The sequence below is a fragment of the Psammomys obesus genome, unplaced genomic scaffold, assembly GCF_907164565.1.
Source record: "Psammomys obesus unplaced genomic scaffold, mPsaObe1.curated_primary_1811, whole genome shotgun sequence".
Taxonomy (NCBI): domain Eukaryota; kingdom Metazoa; phylum Chordata; class Mammalia; order Rodentia; family Muridae; genus Psammomys; species Psammomys obesus.
In genome coordinates, this window is record NW_026585895.1 from 30,695,005 (window position 1) to 30,719,604 (window position 24,600).

The following is a 24,600-nucleotide window of genomic DNA, read 5'->3' on the forward strand; positions in this document are numbered from 1 at the left end:
GTTAACTGTTTTGAAAAAGCAAAGTTTTTATTTTAAAAAAAAAAATTAACTCCGGAAGGCTGGACATGTAACTTGGTGGTAGAGGGCTTGTCTAGTGTGTGTAAGGCCTGGATCTAATCTCCAGCACCACACACGTCACACACACACACACACACACACACACACACACACACACACACACACTGCTGTAGAATTTGTTGTTGGATCTTGGTGGTCCTAGTCATTAGACTGCTAACAACAGTGCTGCACTCACGCTACTCTGAAGAGATGGTGCAGCTGCTGTGTTTGCAAGCTGTCGGACAGTTTTCCTGACATTTGCTCCACTTGTGTGGGGTGTCAGATGCTAACGACTAAACTGAGCATCTATTGGCAGTGGATGCCTGTCTCAGATCCGGGTGCGAAGAGCACATTCCCAACACTGGGTATTTTATAAACATTTGAGGCAATTACAAAGCATTAGAGAGCTTTGGAGAATGAGATGAATCGGCAATAATTACACATTAATGGCTGTTTCTCGGAGCTCTGTAGCCACCGGCTCTGTGGTCTGTGAAGAACAGGCGCTTAACAAGCGTTGATCATATACAATTGCAAGCCTGACTGACTGCTGGCCGTTGGTTGCTAAGTGCCTTTTCTGGACTGAGTTCCTCCCACGATGGTTGGTCTTTGTTGCAGGAAGCACTCACGGCAGATTCAGCAAGGACTGTGCTAGCCAGCCTTGCTGTGGCTCTTTAAGCATGTAAGCAGCCTGCACAAGGCAGCCCCAAGCTTCGTCTGTGAAATTCCGTTTATCCTTCCCATTCAGTTCCCGAGGCTGCTGAAATTCTCCCAGCTAGCTGACCCGGGGTCCAGTGCCATGGTTGGGAAGTGGTTTTTGAAAACTTATGGGGTATATAAAAATCTTTAACAGAAAGGAATGGATGAAAACAAACTGAGAGACATCTGGCAAGACAGTTGTCTCTAGAAACTAGCCTGAGACTTGTACCCTGAGAACTCAGTGGGAAAATGATTAAGACCCTAGACCAATGACATGCGCACTTACTGTCACCAATCTTGGGCAGTACGGTAGCTGTCCACATTCTGGGAACATCAAGGGTTCCTGTTACTATTACTATTATTACTATTTGTCCCTTGTCACATTAAGTCACTCATTGTGTTGTTGTTTAGTTGGTTAGTGGTTTTGATTGTTTTTGAGGCACAGTCGCTCTGTGCAGCCTTTGATGTCCTGGAATTCACTCTGTAAACCACACTGGCCTAGAACTTACAGAGATCTACCTGCCTGTGCCTCCCGAGCTGGGATTTTCGGCATGCATCACCACAGTCCAGCTTTTTTTTTTTTTTTTTTTGAGAAAAATAGTTTGAAATGTAAGAAAAATTGCGCTGAAGGCAACAATCTAGTTCAATCCAACCCCTCCCCCAAATCTGCACATATAGTTTTCCAACCCACATTGCTTCAAATGTTTAATTCTCATTAAAATATATTCATTAATAACATTTTTACATGTTGGTCAGTATTCTTAGAACGTAAAGATTGTGATGGCGGCAGAATGTTTCCTGTGGCTAAGGCCGTACATGGATCTGCTGGTAGCTTGTTGTAGGCCGTTCGTGATTCTACTCGCTCTGCGTTGGCATTCTGTCCTGTGTACATTATTTATAAAATCCATTAACACAACTGACAGATGTTAGTTGGGATTGTCCCTGTCCTAACAGTTTAAATATTTGGCATATATTTACCATGAATGGGTCATTTTTGAGCATAGTTGTTCCTGTTGTCTGCCTAAAACATTATGCTTGCTTCCTATGGAAACAATAGAATCTCACTTTCTTATTCGTGCCATTTGCATCTTCGCCACACTACTCTTCGCCCTCGCTGAAGAGCTTCTGCCCTTTTCTCTGCTTCCCAGAACATGTACAAGGCAGATCTGCAGTGGATGAGAGGCATCGGCTGGGTCCCCATTGGCTCTCTGGACGTGGTCAAGTGCAAGAGAGCCGCAGAGATCCTGAGTGACAACATCTACCGCCAGCCTCCAGACAAGTTCAAGTTCACCAGTGTGACAGACTCTCTGGAGCAGGTGCTGGCCAAGAACAACGCCCTCAACATGAACAAGGTGAGCCCAGCCACCTCTGACCTCCTATGCACGTTTACACTTGAATGGCTAGTAAATTCAAAGTTCCTCAAGGGGACAGGGTCACTTTTAACTTTTAAATTGTTCTTGAAATCTACCAAGCCTCATTGTTTTCAGTTTTAGTCTTGGTAACAAGCAGGAAGACCCAGACCGCTAGTATAATGCCTTTTTGTCTAAATCTAGCTTAATAATCCTGTTTTAATTTGACTTCTGAAGTGCCTATCTTAAGTGGTTTTCATTCAATGCCTTAATTTTTACAGCGGTTATACACAGAGGCCTGGGACAAAGATAAGACTCAAATTCACGTGATGCCTGATACACCGGAGATCGTGCTGGCAAGGCAGAACAGGGTCAACTACAGCGAGGTAGGGGGCTTCCACAGCCGTGTGGAGATTCCCGTACAGGCTGGTGGGAGATGGGGATACTCGATAATGTGGCTCTTTCATGCAAACACTGGCCCATTCCCTTTTGTTTCTGGGCTGAATGCTACATGTCAAGGGTTTCTGCAAGTTAACAGAACCCACACTGTTTCTCAAGTTATTCCTAGAGTGAACCAATAGACCAAGGAGTATTTCACGGTACTTCTAGGGGGTCATCTTGTCAGATAAAACACTGGCTAATTATTTACACCAATAAATAATATTCATGTTCAGCTAATGCGCTATATTTTAACTGGCTAAGTCTCATAGTCCTGGCAAGGAGTCTTTATTAATGCGCACATTTCCCCCCACACTGGTCTTGAATTAAAATTGAAAAAATGAAACAAAGGACCAGAAACTATAATCAAACTACCACTTCAGAAAAAAAACTGCTAAAATTAAATTAGTTTAATTTTAAATTAATTTATGTGAGAGAGCTAAACAAGCCTGCTCTCACTGAACAGCAGAGGCGAGTTTCTCTGCCCTGCTCCAGGCTGCGCCAGACTTGGCAGTCCACCCCCACTTGGCTTAGAGATGTTGACTGTCTGGGAGGGCAGGAGACTGGATACTAGGAGAGAGCTGGCTGTATATGCTACAGACCCATTCCCAACAGCCAGACAAATCAGTGTACCATCAGGGCAGAGAGAGGAACAAGGCATAGAAAAGTCAGAGGGAAAGGAACTGAGGTTCTTTTACAAACATGCACGCCATGAATAATGCCAGTGACTGGCTTATTCGTGGGAATGTGCAATTTTATAGACATGTTTTATTAATATAGAACCATAATCTAATCTTAAAGTTAAGATTATTGTCCACTACATTCTAAATTACAGGTTGATTTTTTTATTTGTTTTATGAACAAGTAAAATGAATAATACTGGACATACTGTTCTCCCATTTCTTTTTTACTTGGTAGCATGTATAGATTATAATTTGTCAATATTTATTACTAAATTATATGAATATGGATTCATCGATAGTTTTGTCATTAATTTACAAGTGATGTATAAATCTATAATGATAAAACATCTAATAAATTATTAAATAAATTTTAATACCCATTGCTATATCTCATCCATTTCTGACACTAAATAGATGTTTGTTTGAGGTTTGGTTTTTTGTTTTTGTTTTTGTCTTGTGTGGTTTTTTTTGTTTGTTTGTTTGTTTGTTTTTTTCAAGACAGGGCTTTTCTGTATAGTTTTGGCTATAGACCAGGCTGGCCTCAAACTCTGAAATCCACCTGCCTCTCAGCGTCCCACGTGCAGAGATTAAAAGCATATGCCATGACACATAGCTAAATACTTTTTGAAGAATAGACTAGAGTTCATTTGCTTTTTCCTATCACCAGGACCATAGATTGTATCCAGTTCCGTCCTTTAAAAATCACATGGTAGAAATGACTTGATACTTTCCATATTGTTGCTATCAGCCCTTTTCTCTTTTGGTAGAGTCTGTATAAACTCGCCAATGAAGAAGCAAAGAAGAAAGGCTATGACCTGCGTGTTGATGCCATCCCCATCGTAGCAGCCAAGGCCTCCAGAGACATCGCCAGTGACGTGAGTAGTGGCACACGGAAATTATGTGGGTGAGTTAGGGAGGTAGACTCAGTGACAAGATACAGTCAGGTGACTGTTAGAACACATCTGCTGACTTACTATCAATCACACAAAAACGTCTTATTTTAAAAGCTCATTTTCTATTCCAAAAGGTTGATATCCAGGTCCCACTGGTTTAAAATCAAATGATGATCTGTCATAGTTCCTATCTGGAATTATGGAAAATTCTTCTTTATATTTGATCATGTAGCTTTCATAGGCGTAGAAGGTACTAGAAGATAACTTGATTGTACTCACGGTCTAACAGCTAAAGACCCAGAAGGCGACAGGAAACTCTACCTTTCCCCACACTTGCTCTGTATTATCGCCAACTCTTTCTTTGAAAATGATCTGAAATTCACCCGTCAAATTATTTAATGAAAATAGAAAGACAAAGGTGAACAAACCTAAGAATGATGAATTTCAATACTCCTTCCATCTCTGAAAAAGGAAAAGGTCCTTTGGTAGAATATAGTCTACAGTAATTTTTTTTTATGTTAAAATTTTAGTAATGTTGTTACCGGAGGACGCCAGGGTAGCTGCTCCCACCATGACTGAAATATCAGCCTGCTCGTGTACATATCATTTTCTCACTGTGGAAGTCTCATCTGAGCCATATTACACACAGGAAAATGGACATGCAGTCCTGCCCACGTCAAGAGACTCAGTAAAAGCAGAGCCAGACTCACGATGGCGATGAGGGGACTTGTAGGAAAAGAAATAGAATCTACCAACTAAAGAATAGTATTCCTGAGGCTGGAGAGATGGCTCAGTGGTTAAGAGCACTGTCTGCTCTTCCAGAGGTCCTGAGTTCAATTCCCAGCAAACACATGGTGGCTCACAACCATCTATACTGGGATCTGATGCCCTCTTAGGGCATGCAGGTGTACATGCAGATAGAACACTCACATGAATAAATAAATAAATGAATAAATAAATAGCATTACTGAAATCACAAATAAGATTTCTGGTTAGTGGTTTTACTGACCAAAGATGAAGAGAAGGCAGTATATGGTTCTGATACATCTTTTAAAAAGTGTTACTGCCTTTATGTCCACAGATTTGATGAATACAAGATATAGGATAGTTTAGCCTGCATTCCTACCAGAGTGTTGCTGTGCTATGCATTTAAACCACAGTCTAGAGTAGTGATAGGGAAATATCCATATAACTTTATTTCTCAGCAAATACTGGCAATTTAAAAATAACAAGAAACTGATAATACTCTTAACCCATTCCATTAACTTTTTTTTATGACCATTTTCATTTCAGTACAAATACAAAGATGGCTACCGGAAGCAGCTGGGCCACCACATTGGAGCCCGGAACATCAAGGATGACCCCAAGATGATGTGGTCCATGCACGTGGCCAAGATCCAGAGTGACAGGGAGTACAAGAAGGACTTTGAGAAGTGGAAGACCAAGTTCAGCAGCCCAGTGGACATGCTGGGGGTGGTGCTGGCCAAGAAGTGCCAGACGCTGGTGAGCGACGTGGACTACAGGAACTACCTACACCAGTGGACGTGCCTGCCTGACCAGAACGACGTCATCCATGCCCGGCAGGCCTATGACCTCCAGAGCGATGTGAGTGCTCAGATCTGTAGGAGTCACATTTATGGTAGTAATTCATAATAATGTTTAAGATTAGCTAGATCCCTCAGAGAGCTGATGTATCTTATTTCTGCTCCTCGTTTTTTTTTAAATGCCCTTTTCTTATTTTTTTTAAAGGAGAGCATTATTCTATAAGATGAAATAATTTTGCCTTCATATTTTGAAAGATATATGCAAAGCTTGAAGTTTCCAGTCATTATTTCTTGAGACCAACTGTCTCAGGTTCAGGTTCAGCAGCACTCACTTTTGTATTGAGTCTCACTGGATTATAGAACATTCATAATCTCCTATTGGATGAGTGGAAATGACTGGGTTCCCATGGGATCTCTGGGTGTGACCAAGCATAAGACCAACACAGAGATCCTTGGTGATAACACCTGCCGCCTTCTCCACTTCCCAGAACATGTACAAGGCAGATCTCCAGTGGATGAGAGGCATTGGCTGGGTCCCCATTGGCTCTCTGGACGTGGTCAAGTGCAAGAGAGCCGCAGAGATCCTGAGTGACAACATCTACCGCCAGCCTCCAGACAAGTTCAAGTTCACCAGTGTGACAGACTCTCTGGAGCAGGTGCTGGCCAAGAACAACGCCCTCAACATGAACAAGGTGAGGTCTGGGGAAAAGCAAGGCAGAACAAATAGTAAGTTAGTCTCTGTATTTTATCCAGTTAAATTCGGACCCGAAGTACAGTGACTTAGTGAGTTCTACAAATCCTTATTATAAAAATTTCAAATACGGCTAGAATATCTGCTTTACTATCTAGATCTTTGTGACATGGTCAGCATTAAAACTGGGATTTCTTGGGGCTGGAGAGATGGTTCAACAGTTCAAAGTGCCTACTGCTCTTGCCAAGGAACCAAATATGTGCCTAACACCCATGCCAGGCAGCTAATAACTGCCTGTAAGTATGGCTTCAAGGGATCTGATGTCTCTGGCCACCATGAGCCCTTGCACTAATGTGCTCACACCCACACAAAGATCCACATGCATGCACATGATTGAAACTTTAAAAATATTAAAATAGAATGGCCATTTGGGGCTCAACATATTTTAAGTCTATTAAGTCTATTAGCGTAATATATTGTTTGTATTGAATCTCCTCTCTTTAAACTTGTGGAAAGAGCTATAATATAGCCATAGTAAGTATATGGCTATATAAAGATGCTGGTGAAATACTTGATTATGCAATTTTAATTGGATTTTGAGTGACCTGGTAACAGTGTATATATTTGCTTGTCTGTACATTTTTCTCGTATTAATATATTTATATTTACTTTTAGTAGTTATCATATAAAATCACAGGGATTGAAAAGAGTGTAAACAAAATACACAGCACCATAGGCAAAGAGGCCAGTTTTCAATATGCTTATGAACTCGATTAAAACTCCTGTTTAAAATGCTTCGTTTTGTTGTGTTTTGTGATTTTACTGTTTTCTCTTTCACAGCGCTTGTACACAGAAGCCTGGGATAAAGACAAGACCCAAATCCACATTATGCCTGATACGCCTGAAATCATGCTGGCCAGACAAAATAAAATAAACTACAGTGAGGTGAGACTAATCGTCCCTTCGATTTCCTTCAACCATATCTTTTTCTTCATCTGTCCTCATGGGTTATTGCTGATGTAGGAACATTAGACTTTCATTCATCACAGTCATGTTGGCTGTCCACTCTACTTAGTTTTGTTTTTTATACTCATTATCTTACTTCTGACAGGACAGACAAGAAGATATCAGCCCTCACAGTCAACAAATAATAAACTATTACTTCAATTAACAGTAATTATTGCTCGAGCTAGAAAGACAGGGTCTTGGGTAAAGTACTTGCCAGACAAACATAATGACCTGAGTTCAGATCCCAAGAAACCATATAGAGACAGAGTATCTTAATTCCAGAACTAGTGAAAAATATGGATAGAGACAGAAGAATTTCTGAGAATTCCCCAGGCCAGCTAGCCAAGCATACACACAAGATCCTGTCCCAAACAGGATAGAATGTGAAGACTGACCCTCAAGGTTGTCCTCTGACTCCGAAAGTGTGCTGTGGCATGTGCTTGTCTACACACACACACACACACACACACACACACACACACACACACAGCCAAAGGAATCATGCTGTCCATTAAATTAGAACTTGTTTTGAAGTTTATTCTGTATGCTTGTTTTCTTCAGTTACCTCGTCCACAAAAATATCTAGAAACTTTTTTTGTGATGACAAAATGAGGTGAAATCTGTAACATGGGTAAAATGGGAACTAGTGTCAAATAGTTGATTAATAATTTTTAATTCCTTGCTTTTACCCTCAAGTTACCATGAAAATTAAATGTATTTAATATGCTTAAAGTAACAAAGTTTATTAACAAGATCCAAATGAGAGTTTTTTAATTCATCATTTTCAAATTTGCCTAAAGGCAATGAATCAAATTCCTCTTGTTATTGAAGTTTGTTAGATACATTAGAGAAAAATAATGATCTTTGCAGTGCAGAATTATTACTGCATAAGTAGTCTCTTACTTGATTGCTCTTGCCCAAGTGAAGAATCTATCTGATAGATTCAAGTATACTAATTTATTACATTTTTTACATTTTTCCATTTTTCAATTTATTACATTTTTCATTTTTAAAGGACCACGTTTTTTATTATTCATAGTGAAATCTTAAGCTTTTCCTCTGAAGACTTGATCAAGTTTATTATTTCATCTGTACTAATCACATCTGTTTGCAATTAACAGAGACCTAAAGAAAGAACATGCCTCTTATATCATATAGCAAAGACAAATCAATGAAACATTTTCTTTCCTCTAGCATCACAGGAAAGACCCACCAGAAATATCCAACCAGCCCCAGCTTAGCCACATTAGGGCAGGCTTCTCTGCTGAACCTGGGCTCACTGAGCCTAAGGCAGATGGAGCTGGCTTCCATCCTGGGCTGTGATGAGGTTCTTTGCTATAAAGAAAGATGAAGTAGATTTTCCCTTTAGACTAGTAAGAATACATGGGGATTTTTTTTTAATTCTAAAATTTCCAATTGGATTTACTTTCTTTAAATGTCAAGATTAATTCTTCAACCTCTGTTCTCTGAAGATGAGGTTTCAGAATGGCCCACTTGAATGACTTTGAAAGTCATTACCAAGCACCTTCATCTCACAGCTCCCTCCATGAACATAAGCACAGCAAACACATCTCGGCTTTTTCTCTTATATTCTCATGTAGCTATATTCTAGTTTCATTGCATAGGTGAGCTCCCAAAATAAGCTTTAGAATACTGCCTTGGAGATAATGAAAATACTTTCTGTCTCAAAACACCAGGCCTCTTTCAAATGCTGGAAAAAATTAAAGAAATCTGACTTGAGCACCTTGATGAAGTGGTTCTAGAACATTTTCCCAGTTGTATTATGAGAGCATACGTAATTATTTATTCTGGAATGTGAAGATATAAAAGTGGAGAATATAATTTTCCAGTTATAAAAGAAATAATGTGGGGCCAAAGAGAGGGCAGGTTCCAGAACCCCACAAAGACTAGTTTACAGCCACCTGTAACTCCAGCTCCAGGGGCCCTGATGCCCTCTTCTGTCCTCCTCTAGCACCCATACACACTTGACATATATCCACACAGATACATACACATGCCCATAAATAAAAATTACGTAAATCTTTTGTAAAAGAAAAAAATAGGAGCGAAGTTTGTGCTGTCTATAATTTTCTTTTAATTGGTTGAATAATTTAATTTAAAACATTTTTAAAAGCTGTAGAGCTCTACATTTGGTTTAATTTTTATTAGTAAAGTGGTCATTATTTATAGAGAAATATAGCAAATAAAAAAGAAAATACATACAACACACACACAAAGAGTATAGGAGAAAAACACAAACATGGCAAACGTTGCATGTTCACTGATGTTGACCCTGTCTTAAAGTGTTTTACAGGTTTTCAAAAGAGGTAAATACCATTCTGACATGCCAAAACATCCACTAAAATATTTGCCCAAATATGATTATATAAATACATTTTTTTAAAAGCAAAAGGCACACGTGCGTCACCCGCACAGCACTGTAAATCTGAGAGCATGGAAACAAAACTCTGGAGCCAGACAATTTAATCCATCAGTACCCATCAGATTCCTTTCATTCAAGGCACAGTTCAGCTTCTCTAAGTAACACATCTCATTAAGAGATCCAGTAACTTTTTACTCTTTACAATTAAAATTGCTTTATTAAAGTATTTTGCTACATATCACTCAGCATCAAGGAACACGAGGGTCGCAGGACTGTACGTTCCAGGCTAGCCTGGGCTACAGGAGATACTTTTGTAAGATCAGACAGAGTGTTGGTTTTGATTTATTGATGACCACTGTTAGAAGTGACCGTAAAGTCTACACAATTTCAGAAGGACACAAAATTGGTCAAAGTTTTTGTGAACAAAGAAATTTTTAAGAAGTCTTCTGTCAGAAACAATAAGTGATATTTTCTCAGTTCAAAAACCAATAGAATTTTTTTTTTTTTTTACTCATAAGTCTTTTGGTATCTGCTATCCTGGTATCTGCTACCGATTTCCAGCAGTTGAGACCAGTTTGCTAGAACAATTAAATATTGACAGAGACTTTTAGAAACGGTCACCCAGTCTTATTGCAGCATGGTTTTGATTATGAACACATGGTTATAGTGCTTTGTTATGTATTATACAATGACTATACATTGTACAGTTATATAATGATTCTGACTGTCAGGTAAAAATGTTCCCATTTCAAATTTGGAGTTATTCTTCTTGGCTGTCTTATGAAAGGAGCAAGTGCTGACTGACTTAAACACCAACGAGAACTAGTTAGTGTCTAAAATATGTAAGGATTTGTGTGAGAAGATGCGGTGCTCCAATTTACCAAATGTGCAATTTCCCTTTAATTTAATAGCTTGGAAAAATCCTTTTTGTTTTGTTGTGTTTTGATTTGATTTGGTTAAGACTGCATAGTTCTATGTCCAAGGGCTGTCCCCTTTTAACACCCCCCCAAAAAAAAAATTTGTGGTTTTCAAGTGAACATGAGCTTTACATCTAAAAGTGTCTGTCTTCTTCCCCCAGAGCCTCTATCGCCAGGCCATGGAAGAAGCTAAGAAGGAAGGCTATGACTTGAGGAGCGATGCCATTCCCATCGTGGCTGCCAAGGCTTCCCGGGACATTGCTAGTGATGTAAGAGCTGACCCTGTAACCAGTCATACCAGCCCCTGGCACAGGGAATCACATTTCTATGGTACTGTAGGACTTCCCTTAGCCACCATCCACCTGGCGCAGTAGAGGTGGGATAGTGGGTAACTCATGAGCCCAGGCTCATGGTCTACACTGCTCTGTGCTCCTTTGATCTTGCCTCTTGTCTTTGTTAAATAGAGCAGATGCCTCAAAGGCAGATGGACTAGTATCTAGATGCTCTTGAGGTCTCATGTAACTCAAGACAATGAAGCCAAAAATGAAATAGGCTTATCTGGGTTTGCCCACACAGCAAGGAGCGCAGAAGATAGCCAGTGGCTGAAGGTCCCTTTGCTCTGAGGTTTGCAGAATCATCATGTCTGCACTCTTAAAGTGAATATAACAGATTCCTGGACATGTTTCAAGTTACCCAAAAGGAAAAGCAGTGTTCATCTTCACAGGCTTTTAAAGCTTTTTAGTTATGGTCAGAAACAGTGAACCTGACCTCAGTAACTGTTGTGGATGATTCAGCATTTTCCCACTGTCAGGCAAAATGTCTCTACTTATAACTTTCTCATTTTAGGAAACCACAACTCTACACCTATTAAATAGCAGAAACTGTCCATTTCAAAACTGTCCCCTGGGTTTCATTATGCTCTTTCAGGGCATATGTAGCTTGAGTAACATACATGCTTTATTTCTCTACCTTTCAAGGAAAAGAAAGCATGTAAGCACACACACAAGGATGCCATCTAACAGGCTGGCAGGTGGGAGCTCTCCGACACTGGATTGGCTTGTGGCTATGATTGACAGCCTCCTTCAGTGTTCCCTTTTGCTCAGTTGTTGCCAGCATATGAGTCTCTGAACTTATGGAAGGAATAGTGGGGTTCTTCTCGCCCCACGACATGGCATCACAGTATCTTGCTAGAAGGACCTTTTCACAGAGGGCATTTCACAGAGGGCATTCTCACAGGAGTGGCAGGGCATGGTCCTCTCCACCTCCTCCTCCTCCTCCCTTACACCCTGGGCTGTGTCTTTTTCAGTACAAGTATAAAGAAGCCTATCGGAAGCAGCTGGGCCACCACATTGGCGCCCGAGCGATCCATGATGATCCCAAGATGATGTGGTCCCTCCACATTGCCAAAGTGCAGAGTGACCGTGAGTACAAGAAAGAATTTGAGAAATACAAGACAAGGTACAGCAGCCCAGTGGACATGCTTGGCATTGTTTTGGCCAAGAAATGTCAAACCTTGGTCAGTGACGTCGACTACAAACACCTGCTGCATGAATGGACCTGCCTGCCAGACCAGAATGACGTCATACAGGCTCGGAAAGCATATGACCTCCAGAGTGATGTGAGTACTCCCAGTGCAGGATAAAAACATTTCAGTGACAAATGTCTGAGATTCTGATTGGTGTCAAGGCTCTGGCATCTGTATGTCCCTAGAAGTATGCAAAGAATGTCTGAAAGGACTTTCTCATTGGAAATCCCTCCAAAGGTTATTCGTGAAATAGGAAGTACTATCAACACTATGTAGCAATGCGCCTCCTCGTGATCCAGGCTTCTTTTGTGTGAATCAGCTAAAGCTTAGCCCTCAAAATAACACTGCTGACCCAGCTGTGTTGGCTCATACCTGTAATCCCAGAACCTTGGAAGTGGAGGCAGGGAAGATTGGGAGTTCAAGGCCAGCCTTAGCTGCATTGTAAGTTTTCAAGCCCAGCTCTGCTACGAGACTCTGTCTAGAAAGGAAAGGAGGAGGAAGGGGGGGAGAGAGAGAAAGGGAGGAAGGAAGGGAAGAAGGAAGGGAAGGAAAAAGAAAGGAAGGAAAAGAAAGAGAAAGAAAAAGAAAGAAAAGAAAGAAAGAAAAAAAAAGAAAGAGAAAGAAAGAAAGAAAATCATCACTAGTGACTTTTTGGTCAACAAAATAAAAGTAAAAAGAGAGCAGGAACACATGTTGGCAGAGTAATAAAGAGTGGGAATAAAAGTGTGTTGTTTTATATTACTTTAATGAAAGTCTATACTTTAAATTTACAGGAAAATGGGAAGATATTCTTTTTTTTTCAAAACCATTTATCTTATATTAACAGCTTATCCTCTCAGGAATAAACTAGATCAATACCTAATATCTCTACATCAGCACATTTCCTTTACTCACTTGATATTTTGTGATTTTTTTTTTTAAAGAGATGGAAGTTAAGTGATTGCCATGTTTTGTGGCATTGGTCAGCTCTCATGGTTTTATTTGAGATGATTAGAACTCATTTCCCAAGGTTTAATGAATACTGGTTCTCTGTGAAAGATCTTGTAAAATTCTTAAGGATAGGAACATTGTCTTTAAAAAAAAAAAAGTTCAAGAAAAAAATCTTCAGAGGGTTTAACAGTATTAGTCAGGGACCAGGAGTCTGAGTATGCTGACAGCTTTATCTGTTCAGGAGAAATCGTATTCCTTTTTTTCATTAATTTTTGAAGGTTTTTGTATTTGTAAATGTATATATTATATATTGAGCACATTTCCACCTATACCTGGCTGTTATCAGCATCCCTGTTTCTTGAGTATATGTTTTAGGATGAATCAAAAGGATAGTTCATACATCTTTCTCACCTGTTGGTCTCCAGAATCTGTACAAGGCAGACCTTGAATGGATGAAAGGCATTGGCTGGGTCCCCATTGGTTCCTTGGAAGTTGTCAAAGCCAAGAGGGCCACTGAGATCCTAAGTGATAACATCTACCGCCAGCGTCCAGACACACTGAAATTCACCAGCATAACTGACTCGCTGGAGCAGGTGTTGGCAAAGAACAACGCAATAAACATGAACAAGGTGAGCCTTCACTCTCTACCATGAAGCATCAAGAGGCACCACAGGGCAGGACAAAGCCTGGAGTGCTGTTGCGCCTCCAAGACTACTGTGAGGCCTATTGTGCCTCTTAAATGACTTAATGAGCATATTGAATGTGTTTGGGCAGCTCCCTCCTATCTCTCCCACCCCTTTGCCCCACAGCCCTTCCTATTTTACTCCCCCCAGGCTCTGTTCTGCTTTTGTGTGGTGTGTGTTCCTTTTTCATCCCCTCATTTATCTCCTCCACACTTTTTAGCCTTTCTTGGCCTTCTTTCTAGTTTTTGAAGGTTTTGCCTACATTTACACTCATTGATATTCTCTATTACATTTTAATTAGTTATTTACTTACTTATGTCGTGTATGTATACATACATGCATACATACAGACGTGTGTGCTGTGACATACATGTGGAGGTCATATGACAACCTATGGGATTCAGTTTTCTCCTTTCACTGTATGAGTCCCTAGAATCAAATCAGGTTATCAGGCTTGGAAGCAATCACTCCTACCCACTTAGCCATCTTGCCAGTTCTCTCTGCCTCTCTCTGTCTGTCTCTCTTTCTCCCTCCCTCTCCCTTACACACACACACACACACACACACACACACACGTATAAACTAGAGTCTACATATTAAGAGAAGTGTTTTTTTTTTTTCTGAGTTTAGATTACCTGTTTTAATGTAAATGTTTCTCTACTAAAATATATTTATTATAGTGATTGTCTTAGTTAGGGTTTTTGTTGCTGCAACAAAACACCATGACCAAAAACCAAGTTGGGAAGAAAAGGGTTTATTCAGCTTATATTTCCACATTGCTGTTCATCACTGAAGGAAGTCAGGATTGGAACTCAAGTGGGGCAGGAAGCTGGAGGCCAAGGGCTGGTGCAGAGGCGAAGGAGGAGTGCTGTTTACTGGCTGGCTCCTCATGGCTTGCCCAGTCCACCTTCTTATAGAACCCAGGACCATCAATCAGCCAAGGGATGGCCCCACCCACCATGGGCTGAGCCCTCCCCCATTCCTCACTATGATTCCCACTGAGAAAATACCTTATAGCTGGATCCCATGATGGTATTTCCTCAACTGAGGCTCCTTTATCTCTGATGACTCTAGCTTGAGTCAAGTTGACACACAAAACCAGCCACTACAGTGATGTTTCAAAATTAAGGTTCCCTTCACTCTAATGACACTAGCCTGTATTAAGGTGACATAAAACTAGCCAGCCCATGGATACTTATGACATTTTCAAAGAATGAATTTGAAATAAACACATACATACTATATATAAAGCCTGGCATGATGGCCCGTGCTTGTAATTCCAGTACTTGGGAGGTGGAGACAGGAGGATCCAGAGTTCAAGGTTATATGTAATGATTTTGAAGCTAAACTGAGCTGTAAGAAACCCTGTCTCAAAAAATACAAAGAAACCACAAATGCTATGAGAAAATAATTCTTTCTCAGATTTATTTTTAAATACCACAACCCAATTATTCTTTGTAGAACTGTTGAATATTTTAATAAAGTGTTTGTTTATAAATTTTCAGTAAGGAACATAGGAAAGTAGCTTTAATAAATTTAGTTCTACTTTCTATCAAAGAGATAATTTCTGTGAACACTGAAATCATGTTTCTCCTGTTTTTAATAGCGCTTGTACACTGAAGCCTGGGACAATGACAAGAAGACCATCCACGTCATGCCTGATACTCCAGAAATCATGCTGGCCAAACTCAACAGGATAAACTACAGTGATGTGAGTGTCCAGAGAGGCAAAATGAGGGACTGTAATGTTTCCCTTAGTTAAATGCTTTGACTAATTTATTACCTGCCCTGTAACTGACCTTGTTAGCAAAAGAGACAGTTCACCCTTGATTTACTCTTTGGCTCTGTGGTGGGTCCACAAAGAAGGCCAATCCTCGGTTGTCAGTCAGGAAGCAGGGTGCTTACGGGGAAACAGCCTCACAGTGCCACTCCTCTAAAGCCTTCCCTCGGGTCAGCGGTGGGAACAAGGTCCCTGTAGTCAGCTGCTACAAGTGTGGTCCTACACCTATAGATTGATCCCTAGCCTAAAGATACTCCTGTACCTGTTCCGAAAGTATATGCAGGGTTTTTTATTTTTATAATAATTCCCTGAATCATATGAAACTATTTACATAGACTTCTATTGTATCATGTATCATAAACAACCTGGAGATGATTTAAAATGTGTAGGATGGTCAGGCAAGGTAGGCCATGTCTGTAAATCCCAGCACTCAGAAGGAAGCGTGAGGCAGGAGGATCGTGAGTTTGAACGTACTCTGGGCTACATAACAAGGTCCAGGGCAGCCTGAGCTTTTACAGGACATGAAAAGGAAGACATACACAGATAGGTATGTGTAGGCGACTGCCTGCCCCCACTTATATGAGGGACCACCGCCACATCTAGGGGATTCGTTTCAGTAGCTGAAATGAGGACAGAAAAAAAAAAAAAATAACAGAAATCAGCGTTCTTTCTCCTGAAGGGAGCGGTGACTAAGAACTCTTTCCACAGAAACTCTACAGACTGTCGCTGGAAGAGGCCAGGAAGCAGGGTTATGATATGCGCCTGGATGCCATTCCCATCCGAGCAGCCAAGGCCTCCAGAGAGATTGCTAGTGATGTGAGTTGATTTTTTTTTTAAGAAGTGTTTCTTTCTTTAAAACGTTGTCAGATGGAAGTTTTCAGAGCGTTTCTTGCCAGAACTTGCCTGCACTTCCAAGTTTCAACCCTCTTTAGTGGCTCCCTTCTACACAAAGCTGAAGTTGTGGGTGGGGGTGGAAGGAAGGACCTGAACCCACCCTTCCCATCGTGCCTGTTAGTCAGGTAAAGACCATCGCTTTTTTAAAACAGCATTTTTTTTTAAAGACCTACTGATTCATTTCCTTTTGTTTTCTGGTACTGAGGATAGAACCCAGGGTCTTGCTCAAAGTAGGTGATGACTGCGCCTCTGAGCTGTGTCCCGGGCCATAGTTTGTTTTTGAACCTCAGACGCTGAGCAGTAGTTAATCCAGATGTTTATGAAATTAAAATGACTGACATTACAGGTAAATGCGCCACTGTGGGTACAATCTTCTTTTTCCCTGTTGCTTCCACGTATTTACTGTCACATGAAAGAAGGTTGGATGGAGGACATGGCTGGTTGGTGGGCATGGTGCAGAGAGTTGGTTTGTTTGTTTGTTTGTTTGTTTGTTTTCATCCTTTGTAACTCTCAGTGAACTTCTCTTGTAAGAAGTCCTTAATGATAATCAATAGACTGTGACGCAAGTGAGACTTCTCAGCGGCCATTTACCTCTTCTCTCCTTTTCTGCGCATAAGAAACACCTCAGAGAGTGTCTGTGTTCTGTGCATCCTTGAAACACAAACTGTCTCCCCATCCCAGTCCCAAACTTTAAACTGATCTTTCTTTAATCATCACTGGGTTCTCAGCTGCTGAGTAGGGGTACCCTCTCTCTGACTCACAATAAAGTGGGCCGTGATATATTACTTTTGAACTTTAAAAGCAGGTAGATTCTAACCCCAATGCATGACTCTCTATTGGCAAAACTTCAGTAATGTTGACAGGCTAATAAGGAGAATAATTCCGTGATATTTAAACTCTACCTATATGTGATATGTGTCCTCGACCAAGAAATTCATTCCAGAGTCTAACAACAAGAAAGATATTATAAAATAATCTTAATGTTAATGGATAAAAAAATACTATATCTTTATTTGTTAAGAAACTCAATGTGTGCTTGGTAGTATAGTTTAGAGAAAGGGGGAATACAAAAGACAAGAAGCCATGCAGTCCAGGCTCAGTCCTGCTATAAGCATGGACTATGGCCATCAGGATCCTCTTTTATAAACAGAGTAGGCAATACTCACCTCTGTTTTGCCGATAATAGGAAGATACACAGAAGCAGTATGTGTTCTTTTGGTCAGATTCACATACCTTTTCTTTCCTCAGTACAAGTACAAGGAGGGCTACCGCAAACAGCTGGGTCATCACATCGGAGCCCGGAACATCAAGGATGACCCCAAGATGATGTGGTCCATCCATGTGGCCAAGATCCAGAGTGACAGGGAGTACAAGAAGGACTTTGAGAAGTGGAAGACCAAGTTCAGCAGCCCAGTGGACATGCTGGGGGTGGTGCTGGCCAAGAAGTGCCAGATCCTTGTTAGCGACATAGACTACAAGCATCCTCTACATGAATGGACCTGCCTGCCTGATCAGAATGATGTCATTCAGGCACGGAAGGCCTATGACTTGCAAAGTGATGTGAGTGGGCCTAATATTCTTCAGCTATGTGTTCAAACAGTTTAGCAGGGAAATCCTAAATTTTCAGTGTCATGAGATCTCTGGGAAGTCTGATAAAAACCCATGAACCCCTTTCCAAAACAATATTATAAAATACATAAAATGAGCATTGAGCCCAAAGGAAACAATCACACTGAGAATGACTGTAAAAATATTAAACAAAAGCTGAGCTGTGGTAATATGCATACTTTTTTGTTAACACATTAAATAATTACAGCCATACATATAATAATTAGCAAAATATAAGGACCTGAAAACACAAGAGCCACTTTTGATGTCAGCAACAGGTGCGCTGTAGCCATGCAGACACTCCCTTATTGCAGGAGGCGCTTCTTGATTTGGCTGGGCTCTGACTAAATAGCTGTTTTTTTGGAAGAATTATAAAAGTAATTGTATTATAAAAATATAAGGGAAAAAAAGCTCTTCAAAAACCATAAAAACAAAAGGTTGCCTTTGCTTATAAGAAGAGTTTTCTCATAGATGATTACTTAAATTCAACAAACAAAATGAATTCTAAGACAAAAGGCTTAGAGTAAATACAAGAAAAAAATTATTTAGAAGCATGTGCATAAAATCATGTGAAAACACTAGTATTTGCACAAGAAAGTACATTTACTCATCAGTAGTATGCACCCTGTATCTATCATGTAGTTATCTGTGATGGTCACTGTTAGCAAGATAGGAGCCCACTATGTTGCTATTATTCCCACATGGAAAGGTATGGGAATCACTTCAGACAGCAAGCACCTCACTCCAGAAGTCAGGCAGTAATTTCCTTAATGTTATTTCGCATCACTGAAATCAAATGTGGAACAGATTTAATGGGTCTTAGAAAAAAACTGCAAATACCAGCCAACCTCAGGGTCAAGGTGTTTGATCAAGCATTTTAAACAATTGTAGATCTTCCTAAAATTGTACAAAAGTACGATTCATTACGATTTGTTTGTGTTTAAGTCAAAGCCAGATGCCAAGATGACTAGGTAATGTCTGAATGCTTGGCACTTTGTTTTCAGGCTGTTTACAAGGCTGACCTTGAGTGGCTGAGAGGCATCGGGTGGGTTCCCCTTGGCTCTGTAGAGGTGGAAAAGGTGAAGAGAGCAGGTGAAATCCTGAGCGACAGGAAGTATCGCCAGCCTGCGGACCAGCTCAAGTTCACGTGTGTCACGGACACCCCAGAAATTGTCCTGGCAAAAAATAATGCCATCACCATGAGCAAGGTAGGTCCTTCATGGTCTTCTGCCACCCGAGTCAGGCCTCCCATGGACTTAGCCTGTGAGGTGGGAGGTGGCCCGGTGAGCCAGGGAACGACAGTCGGGAAAGGGCTCACTTCCGCAGCCTCCCGCAGGATGACATCAGGAATTCTAGCTAGCTCCCTGTGCTCTTCTGCCACTGGCCCTCTAACCGTGTGTACAGTGAAAGCAGAGCCTGAGCTGACCTCCCTACACTATGACCTGTCCCTGCCTGGAGTACCGGCCCAGGAGGAACAGACACAGGCCTCTGGTTTTCTTGGTCTGTGTTTCATGCAACAGCTTAGTTGCTTCTTTCACTCTGCTGACTTAGGCTGTGAAAAATCCACTTCTGAAACTGAGCTGTCACTGTTGCTTGCTGCAGTATTGTGACACAAGATAGGAAGATTATTTTCTGCAGAGTCCCAGCTCTCTGTTCATCCTTGACCAAATCTGTAGATCCTTAGTAGGTACATTTACACATTTTAGGTTGAATCGAACTGACATGAATTCCCCTAACCCTGCACGGATGTCTTTAGTGAGAATGAGCCCTCAGGAGAGAATTAGAAATTACCTCTTGGAGAGCAAATTCCAGAGTTTGCAGAATAAAACTCCACAAGCTAATTTATACAACACCATAGCCATCAAGAAGAACGTACACAGAGACAGAGACAATCTACTGTGACTCAAGCGCTTTAGATATTACAATCTCTAACAGTCACCAAAAAATACCATTATCCACCTTTAAACAGGAGCGTGAAGAGTGCATGCCCTTCTCAAGAGCACTCAGGCTACAGGTTGCAGATGTGCAATCAGATGCTCCCCCAGAAGTTCTGGGAGGAAAACCATGGTTGGCTGGATGAAACAGTCATAGTGAGACCATCATGTTGGTTGGCGGGAGCTCTCAGGCCACTCTGTAGTGTTTCTATGTTGCCGTGTTCTACAGTTTACCAAGGCTTTGTTTGTAGTAAACTATGAGTCCTGTTTGAGAGTCACTGTAACGTTACTGGCTACAGCAGAGGGCTTTATTCCTCCCTTTCCACAGCATTTATACACAGAAGCATGGGATGCCGACAAAACCTCCATCCACGTCATGCCAGACACTCCCGAAATCCTGCTGGCCAAGAGCAATTCTGCCAATATCAGCCAGGTAAGAGATGTCCCCGGTATTGTCTAAGCCTTTGTAGAGGTCATTAAAATGCCTTTCCACCTTAACAGTGAATTCTCTGGGAGTGGTCCGTTAGGTTTCTAAAACAGCTTCATTTTGTATTTTTTTTCTACCTAGAAACTATATACCAAGGGATGGGATGAATCAAAGATGAAGGACTATGACCTGAGAGAGGATGCCATTTCCATCAAAAGTGCCAAGGCCTCCAGGGACATTGCTAGTGATGTGAGTGCCTTCCCTTTTGATCCTGTGCTTTCTGTAGTGCTGAGCATCCCACAATTCTGCCTAGTGGACCACTCTGCAATTGCTGCTGCATGCATCTTCCCAGACCTCTCCCGCTTGTTTCTCAGAATTTTAGAATTTGAGTTGCTGCAAGGAGAGTCCTCAGTGATGAGGATATCATCAATTGATATGTACCAGTTATTACTGCATTTTAAATTTAATGTATTCTATATTATGTGTATGTTTGCCTGCATGTATGTCTGTGCACCATAGGGATGTCATGCTCAAGGAGGCTAGAAGAGGGCATCAGATTCCCTAATGAGCTGCCATGTAGGTATTAGAATAACACCTGTCTTCTGGAAGAAGCAGCCAGTACTCTTTTTTTTTTTTTAAGATTTATTTATTTATTACATATACAGTATTCTGCCTATGCACCAGAAGAGGGCACCAAATTTCATTATAGATGGTTATGAACCACCATGTGGTTGCTGGGAATTGAACTCAGGACATCTGAAAGAGTAGGCAGAGCTCTTAACCATCTCTGAGCCACCTCTGAGTTCAATTCTCAGCAACCACATGGTGGCTCATAATCATCTATAATGAGATCTGGTGCCTTTTTTTGGTGTACAGCCAGTACTTTTAACCGCTGAGCCATCTCTTCAGCCCAGTTATTTTCATGACAGTAGAAAAGTATAAACATTATACTGGGGTGTCAGAAAGATGAGGTTTGAAATTCCTTTGCATTTCATGTGACCTAAACCTGGGATTCTGAACCTGTTTCTGGCATTTTAGTACAAATACAAGGAAGCCTATGAAAAACAGAAAGGCCACCACATTGGAGCCCAGAGCGTTGAAGATGACCCGAGGATCATGTGTGCCATGAACGCAGGAAAGATTCACAGTGACAGGGAGTACAAGAAGGAATTCCAGAAGTGGAAGACCAAGTTCAGCAGCCCAGTGGACATGCTGGGCTTGGTGCTGGCCAAGAAGTGCCAGACGCTGGTCAGCGATGTGGACTACCGCAACTTCCTGCACAACTGGACTTGCCTGCCTGATCAAAATGACATCATTCAAGCAAAGAAGGCCTACGAGCTGCAGAGCAATGTACGTAACAGGAACTTAGGGGAAGAGGGAGCAAAGAGATGGGATATTTGTTAGCTGTTCAGTCAGGGCCTCTGGGTACAGGTATGTGGGCTACACACAGCCCAGGAAAGAGCGTTAGTCACACTGTTGATAATGAGATGAAAAGCCCTGCCAAGACCATCTATTTACATTTCCAAACAGCGTTTTTCATGTCACTTGTAATTTCTGGCAAATCAAACAGATACAGTAAATCTGAACATTTTAAAATAGTTATCGCCAGCTCCAAAACACTAACCAGTATGTGAATCATTTCCCACAGGATTAAAGCGGAATGAGCGCCAACAAAAGTTCCCTGTAAATGTCTTTCCTATTATAGAATTCTTTTAAACTTTCAAATAATTATATTTTGGAATTCATAAATGCTATTAATATTCATTGTCAGTAGAAATAACTATACCATTACAAATCACCTTTTGTCATCAATATTAAAACCCCTGAAGCCCGTAAGAACAAAACCTTTCTAGTGTACAACCAACATCCCCAGTGTTTGTCCGCCTCTGGCCCCAAACCCTTGGGTTTTCAGCTAACAGAGGGTGCGTCTAACAGTCAAAACGCTTTGGTCTGACATCTTGGCAGAATGTGTATAAAGCAGACCTGGAGTGGCTGCGTGGCATTGGCTGGATGCCAGAAGGCTCTGTGGAGCTCACCCGAGTGAAGGGCGCTCAGGACCTCGTGAATGAAAGACTGTACAGGACTCGGCCAGAAGCCTTGAAGTTCACCTCCATCGTGGACACTCCAGAAGTTGTTCTGGCAAAAGCCAATTCTCTGCAAATGAGTGAGGTAAGAACCCCTCTGCTACTGAGCTCTTGCGTTTCTGGATGCGGTGTTCTGATGATGGCAGGTAAATCTGAGGAAATCGACTGTTCTCTTCAAAGAATTCCACTGAGGGGGCAAGTCTGAGGGTCTCTTGACTCTCTTAATGCAGTCACACTGAAGGCAGAACTCTGGTAGGGGGAATGTGTCTTTCCTTTCTCACAGGGGCTCTGAAGAACTACCCTGGAAAAATCACTCCATAGCAATTCAATAGTATTTAACCCTTACTAGTACTAAGGCATGCAACATAATACTACATAATAGTGTAGCATTGCGTGAGTCAAGATTCCCCAGAGAAACAGGTCCAGCGGGACCCATCTATAAACGTATATGTAGAAAGAGAATGACAAGCTTAGGAAACTGGCTCATGTGACTAGGCAGGCTGGCAGTTCTAGAATCTGCAAGATAGATTAGACTGGAGACCCCGGGGAAGGACAGCTCAGTGTCATGGGTGGTCTGCTAACAGAATTCCCTCTGGAGGGGGAAGCAGGAGTATTATAGCCTTCAGCTGGTAGATAAGGCCCCTTCACACAATGGGGGGCACTTTGTGTTATTTGAAGTCTCCTGAGTAATGTCAAGCTCTGTGTCTGAATACCACTGCCTATTGAAATTAAAGCATCAAATTGGCCATTATACACACATATAGAAACATTTGACTTTAAAGAAAATTGTTGCCAAGTCTTGAAGTTTCAGATATCTATTCTCAGCTGCTGAGTTAAAGTGATATTTCCTTTTTGTCCACAGAGGCTGTATCAGGAAGCCTGGAATAAAGATAAAACCAACATCAGCATTCCCTTGGACACTCCAGCCATGCTGCAGGCCCAAATCAATGCCTTGCAGATTAGCAATGTAAGAAGAATAAGAATTGAGTGCAAAGCCTTTATCGTCTAGCTGATGAGTATTGTGTATGGCTTTGGTGTGCTAGATTTTTTTTTTTTTTAGATTTTTTTTCTTTTGCATCCATGGGTAAAAGTTCTGTCTTCCAAGAGGATAGCCTAGCTGCATGGCTGAGGATATCAACTAAAGTGTTCTCCCTTCAGCCTTGCAACCATCTTCCCAGAGCCAATGTCTGTGGCTTAGGTCCTTATGTATTCCTGGAAATACTCTAGTCAAACACCTCCAGGCTCGACATCAAAGGTCTTCTGATAATACCTTTTTGTTTGACATTCCAAAGTCAAGTGCTTGACGAGGGAAATCTTTAATTACATTCAAAGAGCAAGAGATAATCGCACATTCCTTCATCAAAAAACTTTAATCCCAGTTCTTGTGAGACAGGTAGAAGTGGATGGGTCTTTGTGAGTTTGATGTCAGCCTAGTCTTAAGCACAAGTTCCAGGACAACCAGGGACTCAGAGAAACCCTGAAAAGATCAGAAAAAGGAAGGAAGGAAGGAGGGAAGGAAGGAAGGAAGGAAGGAAGGAAGGAAGGAAGGAAGGAAGGAAGGAAGGAAGGAAGGCAGACACAGAGACAGAAAAAAAAAATAAAAAATTCTAAAGAACAAAGGGGCAGAATTAAAAGACAACCTTAGCAGGTCATTCTGGACCATAATAAAGCATCTCTGTCTTCGTCATTTGTTCTGCAATCTCCATGTTCTGGGGCAGGGGGATATTTTCAACCACACACCAAATTGTGAGGACAATAAATGTTCAGTCATTGGTACCAGTAGATGCTTAGCTTTAAATTTTCCATCAGAGGTCTCCTCTGCTGCGAAGTAAATATCCAACAGCAAAGGGCCTCAGAGATGAAGGTCTTCCTTACCCCGCTTTTACATTATGGTTTATAAAGTCTGCTGTGCCTGCTAGGAGTCTGTTTTCATTTTCTAAACAAACCTGTGTTCTGGCTCCCTAGAAACTCTACCAAAAAGACTGGGATGAAGCCAAGCAGAAAGGCTATGACTTAAGAGCAGATGCCATTGAGATCAAGCATGCCAAAGCCTCCAGAGAGATTGCCAGTGAGGTA

The 24,600-nt window shown here is 41.3% G+C and overlaps 1 protein-coding gene across 1 annotated transcript in view; it reads left to right on the plus strand.

Annotated features, from left to right (window-relative positions):
- Neb (nebulin) overlaps nt 1–24,600 on the plus strand; it is a 192,214-nt gene that overhangs the window by 85,871 nt on the left and 81,743 nt on the right. The window contains exons 63-75 of the mRNA XM_055600265.1: nt 5,410–5,721; nt 6,149–6,352; nt 7,192–7,296; nt 10,821–10,928; nt 11,966–12,277; nt 13,540–13,743; nt 15,404–15,508; nt 16,286–16,393; nt 17,720–18,031; nt 19,084–19,287; nt 20,342–20,446; nt 20,582–20,689; nt 21,479–21,790. Coding sequence (XP_055456240.1) covers nt 5,410–5,721; nt 6,149–6,352; nt 7,192–7,296; nt 10,821–10,928; nt 11,966–12,277; nt 13,540–13,743; nt 15,404–15,508; nt 16,286–16,393; nt 17,720–18,031; nt 19,084–19,287; nt 20,342–20,446; nt 20,582–20,689; nt 21,479–21,790 — 2,499 coding nt within the window. The remainder of the gene's footprint in view (nt 1–5,409; nt 5,722–6,148; nt 6,353–7,191; nt 7,297–10,820; nt 10,929–11,965; nt 12,278–13,539; nt 13,744–15,403; nt 15,509–16,285; nt 16,394–17,719; nt 18,032–19,083; nt 19,288–20,341; nt 20,447–20,581; nt 20,690–21,478; nt 21,791–24,600) is intronic.